This window comes from Zingiber officinale, chromosome 7B, assembly GCF_018446385.1.
Source record: "Zingiber officinale cultivar Zhangliang chromosome 7B, Zo_v1.1, whole genome shotgun sequence".
Taxonomy (NCBI): domain Eukaryota; kingdom Viridiplantae; phylum Streptophyta; class Magnoliopsida; order Zingiberales; family Zingiberaceae; genus Zingiber; species Zingiber officinale.
The window spans coordinates 92,016,754-92,035,349 of record NC_055999.1 but is presented as its reverse complement, the minus strand read 5'-3'; the positions used below and the strand labels follow the sequence as shown (position 1 = coordinate 92,035,349).

Here is an 18,596-nt window from a genome sequence, read left to right as displayed (position 1 = left end):
GATACACTTCTCACTTGTTTGCTTCCACTCAATTTCGAGGGATAAAAAATAGAAACAAAAATATTTTGATGGGATGATGAATCTAAGAAAAGATCATAATTAATTACATCACTATCCGATCCTAAATATGAGTTGTCCACGTCCCCTGGACCATAAAAAATTGGTCCAAGGAGATCTGCTCTCGTCTAAACAGGCATTAGCCTGGCAGGCGCACCACCCCGAGAGAGAAGGCAGAAAGCGAGAAGCAAACGATGGACGAAACCCGCAGCCGCCACAAACGAAGGAGAGACTCTTCTTCACCTCCTCTCGATGTCGCCTCCTTCGATCGCAACGTCTTCCCTCTCCTCCTCGCCGCTGCGTCCTCCAGAACCAGCCCAAACCAGCATTCCCGGTCCGTCCTCCGGCGCTTCCTCCGCTCACGTCTTGCCCTCATCTCGACTCGCCCATCTTCTTGTACTACCCCGAAGTCTCTGCTTCCCGACGGCCTCATCGCCCTTCTTCCTCTACTCCTCACTTCTAGGTTATTTTCTTACCTTCTCAACAACGCTACTCATATCAGTGCACCCATTAAAATCGTTCTTTCAGCTAGTTACGTGGGTGATTCAGGTGGCCGTCAGTGGTCAGATTGAGTGCAGATGTTGTCAGAAGCGCGGCCCTCTACTCTATAGAGATGAACGAGGTATTAGCTTTGAATGGTGAAATCGCGAAAGGATTAATACTTGCCTTGGGTAACGGAAGGCGTCAGGTGGCCAAGACAGTCTGTAATGCTATATTGGACTTGTCCATTTCCCAGGCCGGTAGAGAGCAGCTTTGTAAAGCCCTCTCAGTGGAGAGATTATTGTGAGTTTTCCTTTCTCGAAGAACAATCTTTGTGAATCATTCATGATCTTTTTTCCTAGAAATTGGTTCTATTTAATTCTTGAACAAATTTAGTTGGTTTCATTATATCTTTTTCAGTTAGTTATTTAGAGAAATATGTTAAAATGTTTTGTAGACATATTCAAACACAATAGTAGATGGAAACAACAACATTAAGAAGTCCTATTGAAACCAGCAAACATATGTTTGTTTGTCATCCGCAACAGAATATATGGAATCCTAGTGTTATTAATGGATGGATAATATCACTTTGTTTTGCTTCCTTGTGACCTTTTTAGCAAATGATAAATTATATTCATTTGAATGAATGGACTATACATGAACCCCATTCAAATCATCTAATATTACGTGCAAAGTGAAAACACAAAAAGCAAAATAATTGACATTGGATAGCATCTACCCATCCCACACAACATACTCTATAAATTAAGTATGCAAAGAAATCCAAAATATGAGTTCACTTCTAGTAACATCCACCTCATCCATATTGTATAACAAGTTCAGGAACGTCTGGTTATTCCTAGCATGTAAGAAATGACATGAACTTTTTTCTTTTCCTTTCTTTACACAAACTGTGCAAGCCTTCCCTCTCCCCACCACCTACATTTTAGTTTTCCCCTCAAACTCCATGTTTCACATCAGCCTATTCACCATTTACAATCAAACCAGCTTTAATGAATATATGTTTCTTTTCCATAGAACTTTACCTACATTCAAAATTTTCCCCTCAAACTTTATGTTTCAAATCATCCCACACTCATTTACAGTATTGTTGGTGCCAACGTAAACGATGGTTGAATGAGCTAGTGGCGGTGAATAGGAATTGTACTTACAACTGCAAATTTAAATAATTGCTAATAAGGCATATAATGAGGTTTGGAGCCTTTGTTCTTGCTTCACAACTTATGATTAGTCAGTGAGTCACTCGCTGAAAGCCCATTACTTTTCTACTTCAAACATAACTTCCGGAGGTGGAAAAAATTATTACATGAACAATAGAAGAAGAAGAGTAAGAGGAAGACCAAAGAGTACAAGGGAAGATTCAATAAAATCTAACCAATCTCTATTTTGCCACACTTCAAATGTCCACAGTCTCCTCAATTTTCATTTGATATCCAGCTATTCTATTACCAATCAGTCAACTACATATGGTTTCTCAATTGTTTTAGCCTGTGTCTACCAAAAACTATATGAGCTGATTGGATTCCACCATTAGTCGATTGCAACATTGTAGCTCTTATGTCATCTGATAGTTGTAGCGTACTTGGTCAGATCAACGACCATTATCTATATTAGCTTTTGGAAACAACCATTATAAGTAATAAATGTTATGTTATAATTGATTAACCATCCAATAGTTAACTCAAGAAGCCATTAGTTAACTACCTTAACAGAATAATTATTTCTATTACCATGACTAACTGTAGTAATTCTAGTTGACTCAATTATAGCAAAAGGTGATTACGTTCACCTAGGGATGTAAACGAGCCGAACCGAGCCGAATAGTATTAGGCTCGAGCTCGGCTCGTTTAAGTTATGTTCGGGCTCGGGCTCGGCTCGAGCTCGAATCAAGCTTTTATCACAAGGCTCTAGCTTGGCTCGTTTTAGAATTATCAAGTTTGCGAACAGTTCGAGCTCGACTCGTTATTAACTCGATTATCAAAGTTAACGAGCCTAACTTGTTAAGTGAGCTCGGGCTCGTTTTCGGGCTCGTTTTTGGCTCGTTTAAGAGCTCGTTTTTTGACTCATTTTAAAGCTCATTTTAAGGCTCGTTTTAGAGCTTGTTTTTTTGGCTCATTTTAGAGCTCGTTTTTTGGCTCGGTTTAAGGCTCGTTTTAAGGCTCGTTTTTTTTTGGCTCGCGAGCTTATAAACGAACATATTCGCGAGCTCACAAGCCGAATATCCTTAAGTTCGAGCTCGGCTCGATAAAACTGTCGAGCTCGAAATCGAGCTCGAGCTCGAGCTCGGCTCGATAAGATAAACGAACGAACTCGAACGAGCTTTTTACCGAATCGAGCTCCGAATAGCTCGCGAACCGTTTGGTTCATTTGCATCCCTACATTCACCCCACCCTAAGCGCCCCTCATAGTCCCTCCTCAAGTTATGTGAAGGGAGGTAAATCACGGGGTCAACTTATAGCCGACCGCCAAGTGGCTAAAGGTGGGAGGAGTTTTTTTCCGAGGGCATGTACTGAATTGATCCCTGCCCCACTGTACTAAATTTGTCACCCTTTAGTTGACTCAATTGTGAACCATAAGTTGACTGTTTAATAGAAACGATGAAAATAGTAAACTTTTGTTCCTCTAGCTTAGTCGACTAGTTCATCAGTTGACTTCTTAGTTGATCGACACATAGTATTAGTTAATAATCGTAGCACATTGGTAAACTGAAAGTCTTAATTTTCTGCTAAGCGATTCAACTACCAGTTGACAAAGATGATTGAAGTATTGAACAAGTCATTTCTAAGGCTTTCATCTGAGCCTAATTTAGCCCTTGATTTCCCAATTTTACATGTGCACTCACACTCATCGTTGCAAAAATGAAATCTGCTAAGTCACCGGAGAATATCCTTCTTTATGACCTTTTTTTTTTTTTGGTCTTGTTTGTCTTGCTAAGTGTTTAATGAACCTTAACTTGGTAGGACTTCATCTTTCTAGACATTCAATCATCCTCGATCGGTGGGGACTTCCTCATGCCAAACACCGCTCATTCTTTATCTGACTTGCTCATGCTCAACCTTGATCTGTCGAGACTTTTTATCATTGTGTGCATACACTCTCACAATTCATTAAATACATATTCTAACTTAATCCTGTTGAGATTCAATCAAAGTCTCACATTGGAAGAATTTGGTAAAGATCATGAGTTTAAAAAGGATGTAGGATATTTCTATTGGTATGAGACCTTTTGGGTAGAGCCCAAGAACAAAGCCATGAGGGCCTAGGCTCAAAGTGGACAATATCATGCCATTGTGGAGATATGTGAACATCCTTGGTCCCAATAAATGATATCAGAGCCATGGTCCAGACCATATGCCATGTGGGGTGACCTTGAACAAAGTTGAGGGTAGGCTCGGAGCAGGTCAAATTGACCAAGTGTTCACGAGGAGGCCCGAAGTAGGTTAGGTTGACCGGATATTTGTAGGAAGGCCCAGAGCAGGTCAAGGTGATCGGGTGTTCACGGGGAGGCCCGGAACAGGGAGGCCCGAAGCAGGTCAGAGTGATCAGATGCTTACGGGGAGGCCCGAAGCAGGTCAAGAGTGACCGAACGCGGATGCTTGCGGGTTGGCCCGAAATAGGTCAAGGTGACCGGATGCTCGCGGGGAGGCCCAAAGCAGGTCAAGAGTGACCAGATCCAGATGCTTGCGGGGAAGCCCAGAATAGGTCAGGATGACTGGATGTTCGGGGGGTCGGACCATGAGAGTAATGGTGGTCCTTGATTTGAGGGGAGGATTGTTGAGATTCAATCAAAGTCCCACATCGGAAGGATTTTGTAAAGATCATGGGTTTTAAAAGGTGTAGGATATCTCCATTGGCATAAGACCTTTTGGGTAGAGTCTAAGAGCAAAGTTATGAGGGCCTAGGTCCAAAGTGGACAATATCATGCCATTGTGGAGATATGTGAACATCCTTCGTTCCCAACAAACCCTTTGCTGGACATCAAAACTTATCGCACTAACATTTTTATAACCCTCTAAATGACCAATGCAGGGTCTCGGGGAAGGGTTTATTGTACCCTGCTTTATAAGAAGTTGTTTTCGAGATTCGAACATGTGACTTCTAAGTCACACAATAACAACTTTATCATTGTGCCAAGACTCCCTTCTTACTTTGCATTAATGAAAGTTATTTCATTTAAGTCACAAGTTAGCTGACAAGTTGACCTAGTCACTAATAAATACATTCTTGTTTATGAACAATTTAGCCTGAGTCAATTCCTTGTTGAGTTAAGATTCCAGTTGACTTGATTGACTACAACACGGAAACATGTTGAGTTGTACGCCTTAATAAGAAATTAATTGAACTCTAAAGTTCCAAAGTACACGTCATGACTTTCACAACTCATATGAAGCTTATATTCACCGTGTGACTTTACCATCGACGCCATCTCCCTTTAGGTCTTAAGTCCCTTAGATGTATCCCTTTAGGTCTTAAGTCCCTTAGATGTATCGAGCCTTAAACTCGTTTCGCATGTCATCCTTCACTCTTTTTATATCTAGTTCACCTCCTTTTGCTTGTCGTCATCGCCGCCATCTCGATGCTCCTCTTCTTGTAGTCTTGCAAATGTCGCATTCCATTCTTCTTCGATCTACAGTTGCGCTTGAGCTATCGATCCGACCAAGCTCTTGTACACTTCTTCATGCACACACAAGTTTATATGAATAAAGCTAACTTAAACTCTTTGCCAAACATGTCAAAACAATATGATTGGACATGAGCACTTAGAGCATGACTCCACTAACGATTTTTTTTTTATGTTTAATAATTCGTTTATAAAGTTAGAAAAAAATTATAAAATTGGTGAATCTAAAATAGACTCCCCTGCACCTAAGCTTTCATTGGGTTTGGGATTTATAGAATAAGGGCATAAGCTTAGCTTAAACCTTACCTTTTTCCTCCCTTTTGTTGCACATTAAAAATAGTGATAAATCATGATAGAAGATATGTAATTGATCTAAATATGAAAATTTAGTAGAGAGATCCTAACATGTCCAAGGAAGTCTAAAATATAGATTAATATTTTATTTCCAACTGTTTAGTTAAACTTCAATCAACTCACTCTCATTATTTAGAACAATTAACTATTGGTACTTGACAACACTCACTATTTGGAACAATCGACTAGTACGTGAAAGTAGATTAATTCTTTGAAAACTTTTCAAAAAAACCATAGGAATTTCTAAAAAAATTTAAAATTAACACATATGTATCATAGAAATCTAACAAAGGAAAAATTTTCTTTAAGAAAATTATTATATTTTGCTAATTGATATAAAGTTTCCAAAATAGACTAATCATTGAGAAGTTCAATTTTGTAATTCAAAATATGACCAGATAAATTATTTTTGTATTCAAAATTTCTAATCTTGATTTATGAGCCAAATATATACTTGTCAATATATTTGCCTTTCTCATGATTAGCCAAAAAGATTAGTTTGCGTCTTGATGATATTGGCTCATTTGATACATTGTAACAAGAATTATGAACCAAAATACTAAACATCTTACTTGGGTTTCTAGATTTCTCAATAAAAAAACAAGGTAATTCTTAAGTTTTTAATGAGATATAAAGAGTAAGTGAATAAGCACATAAAGAATATGTGCTAACCACTATATGAAAATATTGATCAAATTTTCCCTATGGTTAGCTTTTCAAGAAAGGTCTAGAAATTAATGAAAGATTTGGGCAACCAATAAAGCTTAGGGCCAATTGGATTTACTAAAAATCCTTTTAGAATCCATTTTTTGCTTTATGTTTTAACTTCATTTTGACCCTAAGCAATGTTACATTGGCATTCTTTTTTTTTTTTTGACCGTCTCTTTATGGCCTAAGTCATTTTGTAATAATTTAACTTTTGACTCCCAATAATCATATTGAATGATTTGGAACAAATGGTAAACTGCTCAAGGATTTTTCTTAAACTATTAATTTCATTTTGAAGTTGATTTTGAAATCCTTCTCGCAAGAAAAACATTATTCTTCAAAATATCAACAAGATTTTTCAAAATGGACATTTCTTTGTTCAATTTTTTCAAGATATAGTTAGTGAATAAATTGCATCTAATAATTGCACAACTAAAAGATTGCTAACCTTACCAAGTTGTTCAAGTAAAGAAATTTTGCGATCCCTTGGCTTGAAAAAAAAAATCGATAAACTTAGCTAGCTCGAGGGGTGACTGGCCCGACCCACGTAATTTTTCCACTAGCCACTAGGGTAAATTGGGAAGAACTTGCGGCGGGCAGCCAAGAAGCCCAACATCCTTTGGTTGCGTGCCCCATTTGGAGGAAAAATTCCTACAAATTCGCCATAGCTGGTGATCGAATCGCGGGAGCTTGGGTGACAGCCTGGATGCCCTGCCCTGCCACTGCACCATAGTACGGATGAGATAGACATAATTCTATCATCTTGTATAGTGAGAGCAAGGAAATTCTTTTGCTTTGGCTCTTTCTTCTCCTCTAATGACGTGACCTCCCATGCTACCTTTAATAATTTTTTTTTGTTCCTTTCAATTTTTGATGAATTTGCTTTCATCAATTTTGAACAATGACCTCATATGTGTCCTTTTTGGCAGTTGAAGCATTAGACTTTTCCCTTATTCCTTTTTCTCCTCAAGAACTTTTTCACGTTGTTCTACTGAGATTCAAATTATGAAAAGCTTTACTTACCTGTCTTACCATGTATGCTTCTTCGTGGCTATTCGCTGAAAATGATCATGAAAATTCTAAAGGCTTAGAGAGGCAAGGACTTCTTTTCTCTTTATTTGCTATAAGTGACATTCTTGTTCTAATCTCTTTTTCTTCCAAAATTCTGCATTAATTGACTTGTGCAGTTCTATAGTAAAAGAAAGATCTTTAGTGTACATATCTCGAGGTTTTTGTATTATGTTACTCATACAATTCTATAGTAAATGAAAGATCTTCTAATGCACATATCTCGAGGTTTATAGAAAGGCTTTGGTCATTCGATCGTTACAACTCAGTTTTGTGAGATTAACGGCTACTAACAGTTTTGTGAGATTAACGTCTACTTTTTGTTGTCTTCGTGAATCATCAATTGATTAAACTTAATCAGAACATAAACATTTTAGTCGCGAGCCACCAAGCTTGAGTCATAGTTAACTCAGCTCATTGGTCGACTCGATTCCAATATCGGTCAATTGAACTCAATTAGTCGACTAGGCTCTGAGCAATAACAAGGTCAAGTGAGCTAGCAACCCAAAGTCGATTCCTTGTCGACTTAGCTCACAAATTGGCTGGGAACACCCTATAGTACTATGTAGTCGGTTGGAGTATTGTCTACAATTTTCCTAATGATGCCTAAGTTAAGATCTACCCTCTCCAAAAGTTACTAGTCTTTCAATTCCTCACACAAGAGCTTACCTTATGTAGCTTGAATTCACCACCAAGGTCGTCTCTAGCTAGGTTACTCATCCCTTATATGCATGAGCCCTTATGTCGCTCCACATGCCATCCTTCATGCTTCTCCTACGTAGTTTGCCTTCTCTTAGCTACCATTCATCCCTAGGATGCATTGAGTCTTTTTAGCTTACTCCCATAGTTCCTTCTCGCGCCATCAGTATACTCTTATGCTAAGTTTCTTGTTCCTTGGACGTATTGAGCCTGCCCGCTTCCTTTTCGTATTATCTTTCTCACATGTTTGCGCCTTTTGCTCAAAGTGTGGTTGTCTCCGATACTCCTTTCAGTTCCTCGGTGTTCCATACCACCCTTCTCTTAGTCATTAGGTGTTCATGTGTACTCCTAGTCCTTGTACACTTAGATATACACAACATATTATAAGACAAGGTTTAACTTAAACCTTTTGCCCAAACATTAAAACCATGATCAAACCACTCGGGGTATTAACAACTAGAAGATGAAGCTAATAGAAACAAGTTAAAAAAGATGAGACAATCTATATTTCTCTAGCCTTAAACTCTCCTTTTGGAGAAGTTCTACTTTTATAACCTTCAACTTCCTTTAATTTCACTTACTGTTCTCTTGTTTTGTTGCTAATTAGTCAATTGGAGCTACCATCACTTGATTGCCTGGAGTATGCTAATAGCTACCCTAGTTGACTAACTTCCACCATAAGTGATTGATTTCCTGTAGACCCTAGGTTATGTGGCTGTTACAACTCATCTTTATCAGATCAATGACTACTCTTTTTCCGAGTCATCAATGGACTAGATTCCATCATTAGTCGACTAAACTCAGTTAGTCGGCTGCCCATTCCAATAGGCTCCTAATAGAAACATTGTGCTTGCAAGTAATCGAGCTTGAGATGACTCTTGAGTTTACTCAGCTCTTGATTCCAACATTACTCAACTAAACTCAATCATTCGCCGGCTGAATTAATTATGCTTCGGACAAAAATATTCTATTTGTGACTAAGTCTGAGATGACTCTTTAGTTGACTCATCTCATTAGTTGATTGGGAACACCCTTGTAGTACTTTGTAGTCGACTAGAGCCTTGATTACAATCATTCTAATAATTAAGTTTTCTCCTAATTTGAGATCTACCCTCTTACAAAAGTACTAGTCTCTCAACTCTCATAGCTTACACAATAATTTACCTTTCGTAGCTTGACTCAACCACCAAGACTGTCTCCCACTAGGTTACTCGTCCCTTGGATGCACCAATCTCTCGGTTTGCTCCATTTATCATCCTTCACAATTTACCTACATAGTTCTCCTTTTCCTCAACTACTATTAACATTGTGCTTCAATGCTCCTCGTCCTATGATCCCTTGGATGTCTCATATGATCATTCTCTGATCTTCAACTAACTTCGAGCTATTGAGTTAACCAACTTGATTGCACAAAGTCAAGTTTCATAAGATACTTCAACACCATCACAACCCTTCTCATCCTCTCCTTCGATGTTTCGTACAATCTTCTTTGAACTCTATTGGACCTTTAAACCATCGAGCATGTTGCCTTTGTAGGATTGTAACATTGCTAGAGCGGGGGTGGGTGGGTGAATAGCTTCTTTTCTATTGTCGAGTGCACAACAAAAATGAACATATCACATCATAGAGACACAAATATTTACTTGGTTTACTAATTCAAGGCCTAGACTTCTAGCGATACCACCACTAATCTTTCTCCTTGCTGAGCATCTTCTAGAGGTGGAGAAACCACTTACAACATTATTCTTTTACAACATCAATCTTGAGAACAGGGACAATAAAGAGGAGAACAAGAAAAAAAATCTCTTTGAAAAATGGTCTCTCCTTGCTTTTTGGACAAACATTCTTGGAATTCTCTATTTCAAAATGAAGCCTTCAGTAACATTTATATGATCTTTAACCGAGCAGGGTTGCTTCACAAATTTACAGAAGTTGACTAATATATCTGTTGACTGCATGCTATATTTGGCCATTAATTGACTATTGAGCAAGAATTAAGACTTCATATACATTATTCATACTTGCCTAAAAGTGCATATTAATCGACTGTTATATATCTACCAGTCGACTCAGAGTGAACAGTTGACTACTGCAGTCGATTCTGTTGGACCCCGTGGTGTTTTGATGTGATCAACCAAGTTCGTTAGGTCCTGCTTTGTGTTTGATCCTTGTGTCTGAGTGTGCAGGAGCTTAGGAGTGTAGGAAGTCGAGCGGAAGACGCAGCTAGCGAGAAGGACGGCACGGGAAGGGAGCCGACGGGCTCGGTGCGTCCGAAGGACGAGAGAGCTGTGGAAGAGTACACCGGTGGGCGAGAAGAACGTGCACGGCGTTCGAGGGACGTTAAGTCGGGGAGGAAGGCTGCTCGAGGAGAAGATCAAAAATTGGGTTCGGGTGAGCCCTATTTCGGTTGTCCACAATCATCCAAACAAACGGAGTCTCGGAAGTCAAAGCAAAGAAGAAACGGAACTTAGAAGACTGCCCGAGGCGTGTTGAAGGCGCCTCAAGCCTCAGTCTGAGGCGCCTCAAGAACTGAGGCGCCTCAGACTTGCTTTGAGGCGCCTTCAGCCTGGTCAAATTTGATCGTTCGCAGCGGATAGAGTTCTATCCGCTACACCGAGTTGGAGGCGCCTTGAATCTTGTTGGAGGTGCCTTGGACCCTCGGGATAGACTTTCCAGGAGCTATATAAAGGCCCCTGGAGCTAGGAAATAATCAACAACTCAAGCAATCAATCGTGTAGTTTTTCCTAGCAATAGTTCTAAGCTTCCAAAGTATAAAAGGTTTCTCTGCCTTCAGAGAAGGAGATTCTTCAGTGCGCTTTTTCTTACTGCCTTGGATTAACAACGTTCTTGGTTGTAACCAAGTAAATAGCCGAGTCCCTTTTTCGTTTCTGTTAATTTATCTATTATTATTTTACTATTGTATTTTTGAGTTGAAAGCACGAGGAGGGTATACTTTATTGTTTCAATCAATTCACCCCCCCACTTGCGCCTCCGCTGCACCAACAGATTCAAAATGTTTATGTGTTCTCTGAATTCAGGCCAAATGACGTAGCAATCAACTCAAAATGTTTCTGAGTAAACCATGAATTTCAATCACAAACTGATTCGTGGTTTGGTCGTATCAAGCTACTCTTTTGTCCTGTTCAATGGACTAATGCAAAAATCTCAAATGGATTTGTTGTTTGACTCTATCAGTCAACTGCATTGTGCCTATCAATCTTTGACTCCATCGGTCAATTGCTATGTGCTTAGTAGTTGACTGATGTCAAAACCAAAGCAAATTCAGGGTTTGACTCTAGTGGTCAATTATTATATGCCTAGCAATCGACTAATTATCAAAACCACAAACTATTTTGTAGATTAGCTGTGCCAATCGATTCGATTGCACAAGTTGCTGCATCCCTTGCACCATCCGAGTTATGACTTCTTCAACCCTTTGCACAACAGTCAATTAATGGATATATATTAGTTGACTCATATACTATTTGTCATTCATTTTAATGAATGAGTCACGCCTAACTCCTTTCACTCTCGTCCCACATTTATCTTCTTTCAAAACATACCTTATGCTAGAGATACCTATTTCCTGGATTTTCGTACTTGGAGTCTTCTCTTCTCTTCTCTTCATTGCCTAGCATCTGGTCGCCTGATCTGCTAGGGCTTCCCTTCAATGTCTAACCTCGTCACCTGATCTGCTATGGTTTCTCTTTTGCCAATAATTTGGCCTCCAACTTTCTTAGACTTCATCGCCCAGACCTGCTAAGACTTTCTTTTTGCTAAGAATTCGATTTCCAACCTTCTTGGATTTTATCATCTTTGTTAAGCTGATTTCTCCTGCATACTTGACAACCATGTGAGGCTACACAAGTTGCCTTAACTTAAACGTTGTCCATCATCAAAACCACATGAAGTTGCATGCATTCATGATTGCACCAATACTCTTACCTTGCCAAGTCATCATCAACACTCAACCTCGTCAAGTCATGAGCTCCATGAGCTCCATGTGTCTCTTGTTAAGTTCCTGCACAACTTAACACATATGTCAATCGCATATACATATGTAAGAGTTAACTTAAACCATTTGTTTAAACATCAAAATTCAAGTTGAACTCGACTATTGACTATTTAGGTTATGATTGCACCAACAATCTTTTGGTTGGACAAAGTTTCTTTGATGTTGATTAGGCCATTTATGAGTTCCTTTTATTTAGAGTGCATTTATGCCAAGATTCTCCATCCAACATTTTTAACTTAGTAGATCTCGCTTAGCAATTTTTGCTTATGTGTTTTTTTTCATACAAATTTACCAATTTCTCCTCCTTGACACATGTAAGTTCTGACTCTATTTATCTCTTGCATAAGAGATGTTTAGCTTTCTGGTTAACGAGGAACTCATCCTTTTAGTTTTTTAACAATTCACCGTTTCCTATGAGTCTCAAACTAATACATCATAGATAAGGCAATATAAAAAATCTATTTTAAACATACCTTCATACCTTTTGTTTTTCTATTTTTCGATGTCTCCCTCAAATTTTGGTCATTGCTTCACTAGGGGTTAATCCTTTAAAGATGCCCTTTCTTGACACCACTTAGTTAGGATTTATATGATTATGATCAGATGGTGAAGGGGGGCGAATTAACTTTGACTTGAAAAATAGAAATGATTTTTCTTGCAAATCCAAATACAACATAGTATGAGAAAAATCCATACACTAACATATAATTTACGTGGTTTAGAACCATTAGTTCCTACCACACGACTTATGAACTCTTAAAAGTTGTCTAATTTTTTCCCAACTAGAGGTGGAGAAGCCTTATACAAAATCATTTATACACAAGATTAAAATAGAAAAACCCTTAATTGTGGATAAAAGGATTAAGAACTTAAAAGGTACAAACTTTAAGTCCTGAACATGAAAAACTATAAAAAATAAAACAAGGCATTATGGAGCTATAGCATGACTTGAGAAATATAACTTTGTGGTTGTCATTTGAACTCCCCTTACCCTTTTTTTTTAACTCCAAATGGTGATCGATAAGGTGTACTAGTTGTTCTACATTAAGCCACTAGTCGACTGAAACTTTGAATCACAGGATCCTTATCTACTGGTTGTTGTCTTCAGTTGACTTATTGACAATCCAATCGATTGAAATCCTTCTCGTCAACTCAAGTCTTGTCAATCAACTAAAGTGGATAAGATCTTCAAACGGTCTTATTTTCAATTTCAATCAAGAATCAAATTGGCTCAATTTTGTATAGTCGATTGAAATCTATTATAGTTGGCTCAGCTAAATAAGATCTTCAAACGATCTTATTATCAATTTCAATCAAGAATCAAATTGGCTCATTTTCGTATAGTCGAATGAAATCTACTATAGTCGACTCAGTTGCACGAGCAATTCAACCGGAGTCGACTCCTTAGTTAACTCAACACTCCAATCGACTATGATAAACTTTCAACCGACTATAGTGACTACAACTCAAAATCTCCTATTTCTTGGTCGAGTCTTATACCTAAGTAAGAATCTACCTGAACAAGTACAAGTCACTTGGACTCACAACTCATATAGGAGCTTATATTCACAGTTTGATTTTGCCACTGAAGCTATCTCCTGTCTAGTCTTATGTTTTTCAAATGCATTAAGCCCCGGATTTGTTTCATATGTCGTCTTTCACTCTTTTTTTTTGTAGTTCACCTTCTTCTAACTACGTCAATGTTGCTACCTCGATGCTCCTCATCCTATTGTCTCTTGTATGTCTCTTTCCATTCTTCTATGATCTTTGTGCACATACAAGTCATACGAACAAATCTAACTTAAACTTTTTGCCAAACATATCAAAACAAAATGGTTTAACATAATCACATACCACATGATTTCACGAACAGGACTAACATTGACTGATTTAATGTAAGAGAAAATAAATGTGTTTAATCAGGCGTGGTCTAAAATTAACCTCATAAAATACAACAAATCATGTAGCTTTTTACTTTTTTAGAACTAAAAACTATGTGTCCAACACTCTGGTCTCATAAAATATCCAAAAGTATACATACAACACCTAGATTCCTGGTCTTATGAAAATCAGTGCATCATGCTAACAATGAACCAGCATGGGCAACTTTTTTTAACTGATTCAGACTGTCAAAGATAGTTAACCTGTTCAATTAATTGGTCTGGGATGCTCTTGATTTGTATTGTTGCTGATTGATGTACACAATAAGGTTTTGACCATGACTAGCTTTTGAGAGGCTGGACTGAAATGGAATTGGTTACTGGTAAAACCTCCTTGTCTAGTCTGATTTTCAAATTATTAGCAAGGATTTTTTTTTTTCATTGGTGCACAACAAATCCTATAATTACTACTAATCTTGTTCATGTCAGCAAGTGCTCACTGTGTAATGATAACTGAGTGAATTGAATGTTAAATCATTTGCTTTAACGTCATCTCATAAGCACACTGGAATGACTTCTAGCAGATCTTTGTTTTATCAGGAAGTTCAGGTTAATCGTGTATTGGCTGTTCATCAAGGTATGAGAAAAGAAGCTGTTGAATGTTCAAAAGGAAGGCCTATGAATGAAAGCTTTGTAGCATTAATCCTTGCTGCAGCTGTAACTCTCATAAATAGTTCTACTGAGGATTTCTTGGATAGGATTCCTAGTGAGCTAGTAAAAAGATGCTTGCCTTTATTGCAAGAAATTTGGAAGAAAAGTCGATGTCCATTGTTACATGGTAATGGACAAAGATGTTGGCACATAATGAAAAATGGTCTCCCTACAACTATTTTTAAACTTTCTATGAACCAAAACCTTGCAACCTGGAATTATGACAAGATTAGGGTAACCATGTTTGGTGATGCAGGCTCTGAGTTTGTTACTTTTGTATCTAAATATTGGGAGAAGTCACCAGTTCTACTAAGTGAGGCGATAAAGAATCTGGAAAAAGAAAATGGTGTTTTTAGATGTTTGATCAATTCTTTTAATCATCAATCAACTAATGATATCCTTGACTCAGTGTTGATGAAACTAGTTTCCTGCCAGCCTCTTGCTTCAGATGAACTAGACATAAATTGTTTCTTAAATGAGAACAGTTCCTTGGGTTCCCCACTCATATATGGATTAGATATTCGGGTTGTGAAAGCGCAACAAGTATCATCAGAATCCTTCAAAAAGAAAGAAGTACACTTTTTTGACAGTAGTTCAGGCACATTATTTAGTGAAGGTGATTATGCAACCAAATGTAAAAAAGCATTTCAAGATGGTTTTACAATTGCATTACGAGGAATGGAATTTCGGTTTGCTGAAATTGCTTCTATTACTAGAGGGTTAGCAGATTTATTTGGTCAACCATCAGTGGGGGCAAATTTGTACATCACACCACCAGGATCTCAGGGTTTAACTTTCCACTATGATGATCATTGTGTATTTGTGTGGCAACTCTTTGGTCAAAAGTACTGGTTTGTTTCATCTTCTCCAACATCTATTTTACCCAGGTTATATGAACCTATTAGCAGTTTGCCTAGCATAGAGAATGAAAAAGAGGGAGGCTTACAGATGTTTCTCAACGAGGGTGATATTTTATACATCCCTAGAGGTTGTCCTCATGAGGCTCATACAAAAAATGATGCCTATAAACCTCAGCAAGAATTGTGTTCTGGCCTTTCCTTGCATCTTACACTTTCTATGGAGGTTGAGCCACCTTTTGCGTAAGTAATTTATTATTGCTGATTTGCTACATGCATGGTATTGAACACATTAATCTACCAGCAGGGTACAGTCGTTTCTTTTCACATACTAAGTTTCTTTTTTCTTTTTTATTCTTTTGTGTTCTGTTGCTATTAGTACTTAAGCATTACTAGTTAGCTGGATAAAATTACGGTTGCTAAATAATTGTTTAAGTTTCAGCTATTGACTTCATACAAGTATTGGATGATGCTTCCAATTTAATCAGTTATAGGTATTCAGGACTTCTGGATTCTCTTAACTTATATTATGTGTCTCTGACACTCTACAATGTACTGTTTTTTTTTTTTAAATTTAAATTTAAATTTTTTGCATTTGGTAATTAGCACTGTTTACTTAGAGGGAACTAAAGGCCTTCTTTGTGAAAGTGAATTGTTAGATACACTTCTTGATTATTGTAGAAGCTATGGGTTTTTTTTTTCATCTATTGAACAACATCTGATACACGTGTTGTGTTTTCCAAAAACAAAAAAAATCTTAATTATGGGTGACATTGTAAAGCATTGTGACATTCATAAAAATTGGAGACGGACTTTCGTTGGCTATGTTCTGTAAGTTACTATCAATTTAGGCTATACGATCCTGATTAGCTATTTTCCAGGTGGGAAGGTTTTGCTCATGTTGCTCTCCATTGCTGGCATGAGATGCAGAAAGAAGCATCAGACTGCATCCCAAGCATGGAAGCCAGGAGAAGAAAAGTCTTTTCTGTATTTCTTTTGCATGTTGCTATCAAGCTTATAGCTGATGATGTTTCTATCTTCAGGAAAGCTTGCTTGATTGCTGCCAAATTTGTAGAGCATCATGCTGATACCCTTAGGTTAAATCAGAAAGCTAACTTTTTAAAGATAATTAATATAATCGACTTTAGCTCCAATTTCATGGAAACATTTGAGAAAACAGTTGTTCAAGAAGCAAATGACAATTTCTTGGAATGGATGAGGTGGCTCCGTCATTTGCCTCAGAGAGGAGATGAGGATGTAAAAATAGACTTTGATGATCCTTCAAGAATGCGGAGTGAACTCATTGAACTATCTATCAAAGGGAATGAAGAAATGAAGGATGAATTCTTTCAGACTAAATCAAGATTTTGCAGATCTCTTGTTTACGAAGAAGCATGTAGAATGTTTCAGGTAATGCTGGAGAAGTATAGAAGAACAAGGAATCAATATATGAATGGGATGTTGGCCCTTCATACTTAGTATTTGAAAATTTTATGTATTTATCTGGAATATTATCAATTTAGCCGAATTCTTGTTTCCTGTTGTGTAAAGGGTAGTGCCATCAATATTATCGGCGTAATTTTTTTTTTTTTTACTTTAGCAAACTAATATGCTGGGAATTATTTTTAATTCACTGAATAGTATTTGATTAAATGTGAGTGGCGATTATCATTTTAACTCTATATTTGGTTCAAAATCTCATTTGCAGTGAAGAAATCCTAATTCCGGGACATGAATGTTTCATATGGTTAACTCAGTTGTCGCCATAAAAGTGCGGCCATTAAAGATTTCAATCAAGGGCACTTGCATGTTTCTTTTTACGGAGGAAAATTTTGATGGAATTAAGGTGGCAGTAAAACTTTTTCATAGCAATTTTTCTTCCGTTCCTCTTTTTTATTTATGTTTTAACATTAAAAGTTTTATTTTTCACTTTTTCCATGTATCTTTTCCTTTGCTTCAAAGAACTGATAGGATGAAAATATATCACAAGTTTCGTTTTCGTAGCAAAGGAGGCTGGGGTTTTTAGATTATCTGTCATGAATATTTTTTGATTTATCTTGTTGATCGATAAAAAAAATTTTATGGGACCGATTGGTCCCTCCTAGGATTAGTAGAGTTTTTTCAGTTTTTTTTTCTTCATAGGAAATTAAGAGCCAATCTACAACAAAATAAAATACAAAATAAAATATTATGCATTTGAATAATTAACAAACGGAACTGACTAATCAAAAAAGAAAACAAAATAGCATTACATCCAAAATTTGGTATTTTCATATAGGCACACCATAGATTACTAACAGATTACTGTTGATATTCGTAAAGACCTCAGGCTTACCCAAATACGTTTAAATCTTTTACAAATATATTTTGTTGACCATGACGAATCTAATATAATAGTAGTCTTGTATTATAATTCTATCTATGGCAAATTATTAAATTAATTTCGAAATGATAGTTTTAATAGTCAAAATAAAATAAAAAGTAAAAGCATGAACACTGTCTTAGAAATATTGTAAACCCAGTGACAGTCTCATATTTTTATTTTGATCCGAGAAAGTCATCAATACGATTCCAAAAAACTTACCTCCAAAAAGATGTTAATGATTTTACTGTGAATATATTTTTAGGAATATTGTGACCCAATTATTGCCCAATGGATCAGGGAGATCAGACACTAAATAGAGAAAGTCCTAGTGGGTCAGAGTGGCTAGACACTATCTTCAAGTAAAATTTGTAATCTAGATTTATGTGTGTAAATGGTCCGTCATAATCCCAAATGAATCAGTCTAATCCTATCGTGTAGTTTCATTGATGAGCATGATATAAAATTATTTGAGTATGACTTAAGTAGAAGTTCTCCGTACTCTGTGCATTGAGTGACTAACCTTTTTCAAGTGTTAATCTTCAAACCTAGTCAAGTCGTCTTTTGACCATGTTCCTCATACCTTTGGCGATAGATATTTACCTGCCGCACACATAGTTTATCTCTCTCAAAGTCTACACAAAGACTCAAAGGAATACTCAGTATCAAGAGAAACATAACAGTTATTTCCTTAGTAACTTAACTCGATCTTAAAAGGATAACTTGTTAGTTTCCATCACGACAACTATTTTCTATCCCT

At 37.2% G+C, this 18,596-nt stretch overlaps 1 protein-coding gene across 2 annotated transcripts; it reads left to right on the top strand.

Moving 5' to 3' along the window:
- The first annotated feature begins 168 nt into the window (after nucleotides 1–168).
- LOC122006258 lies at nucleotides 169–17,010 on the top strand. Of its 2 annotated transcripts, none has more exons than XM_042561689.1 (4): nucleotides 169–520; nucleotides 607–840; nucleotides 14,491–15,717; nucleotides 16,356–17,010. In XM_042561689.1, exons 1-4 carry the CDS (start codon nucleotides 252–254, stop codon nucleotides 16,951–16,953), a joined length of 2,328 nt encoding a protein of 775 aa, XP_042417623.1. In that variant the 5' UTR covers nucleotides 169–251; the 3' UTR covers nucleotides 16,954–17,010. The 2 variants fall into 2 exon arrangements, with proteins under 2 accessions (XP_042417623.1, XP_042417624.1); XM_042561690.1 differs by having other exon boundaries at nucleotides 378–520; nucleotides 586–840.
- The last annotated feature ends 1,586 nt before the right edge of the window (nucleotides 17,011–18,596 follow it).

What these genes read in the sequence shown, in the direction of transcription:
- LOC122006258 (XM_042561689.1), top strand. Translation starts at nt 252, where the DNA reads ATGGACGAAACCCGCAGCCGCCACAAACGAAGGAGAGACTCTTCTTCA. An exon ending in CCTCTACTCCTCACTTCTAG is followed by an intron (nt 521 to 606) that starts GTTATTTTCTTA and finishes TGGGTGATTCAG; the next exon opens with GTGGCCGTCAGTGGTCAGAT. An exon ending in CTCTCAGTGGAGAGATTATT is followed by an intron (nt 841 to 14,490) that starts GTGAGTTTTCCT and finishes GACTTCTAGCAG; the next exon opens with ATCTTTGTTTTATCAGGAAG.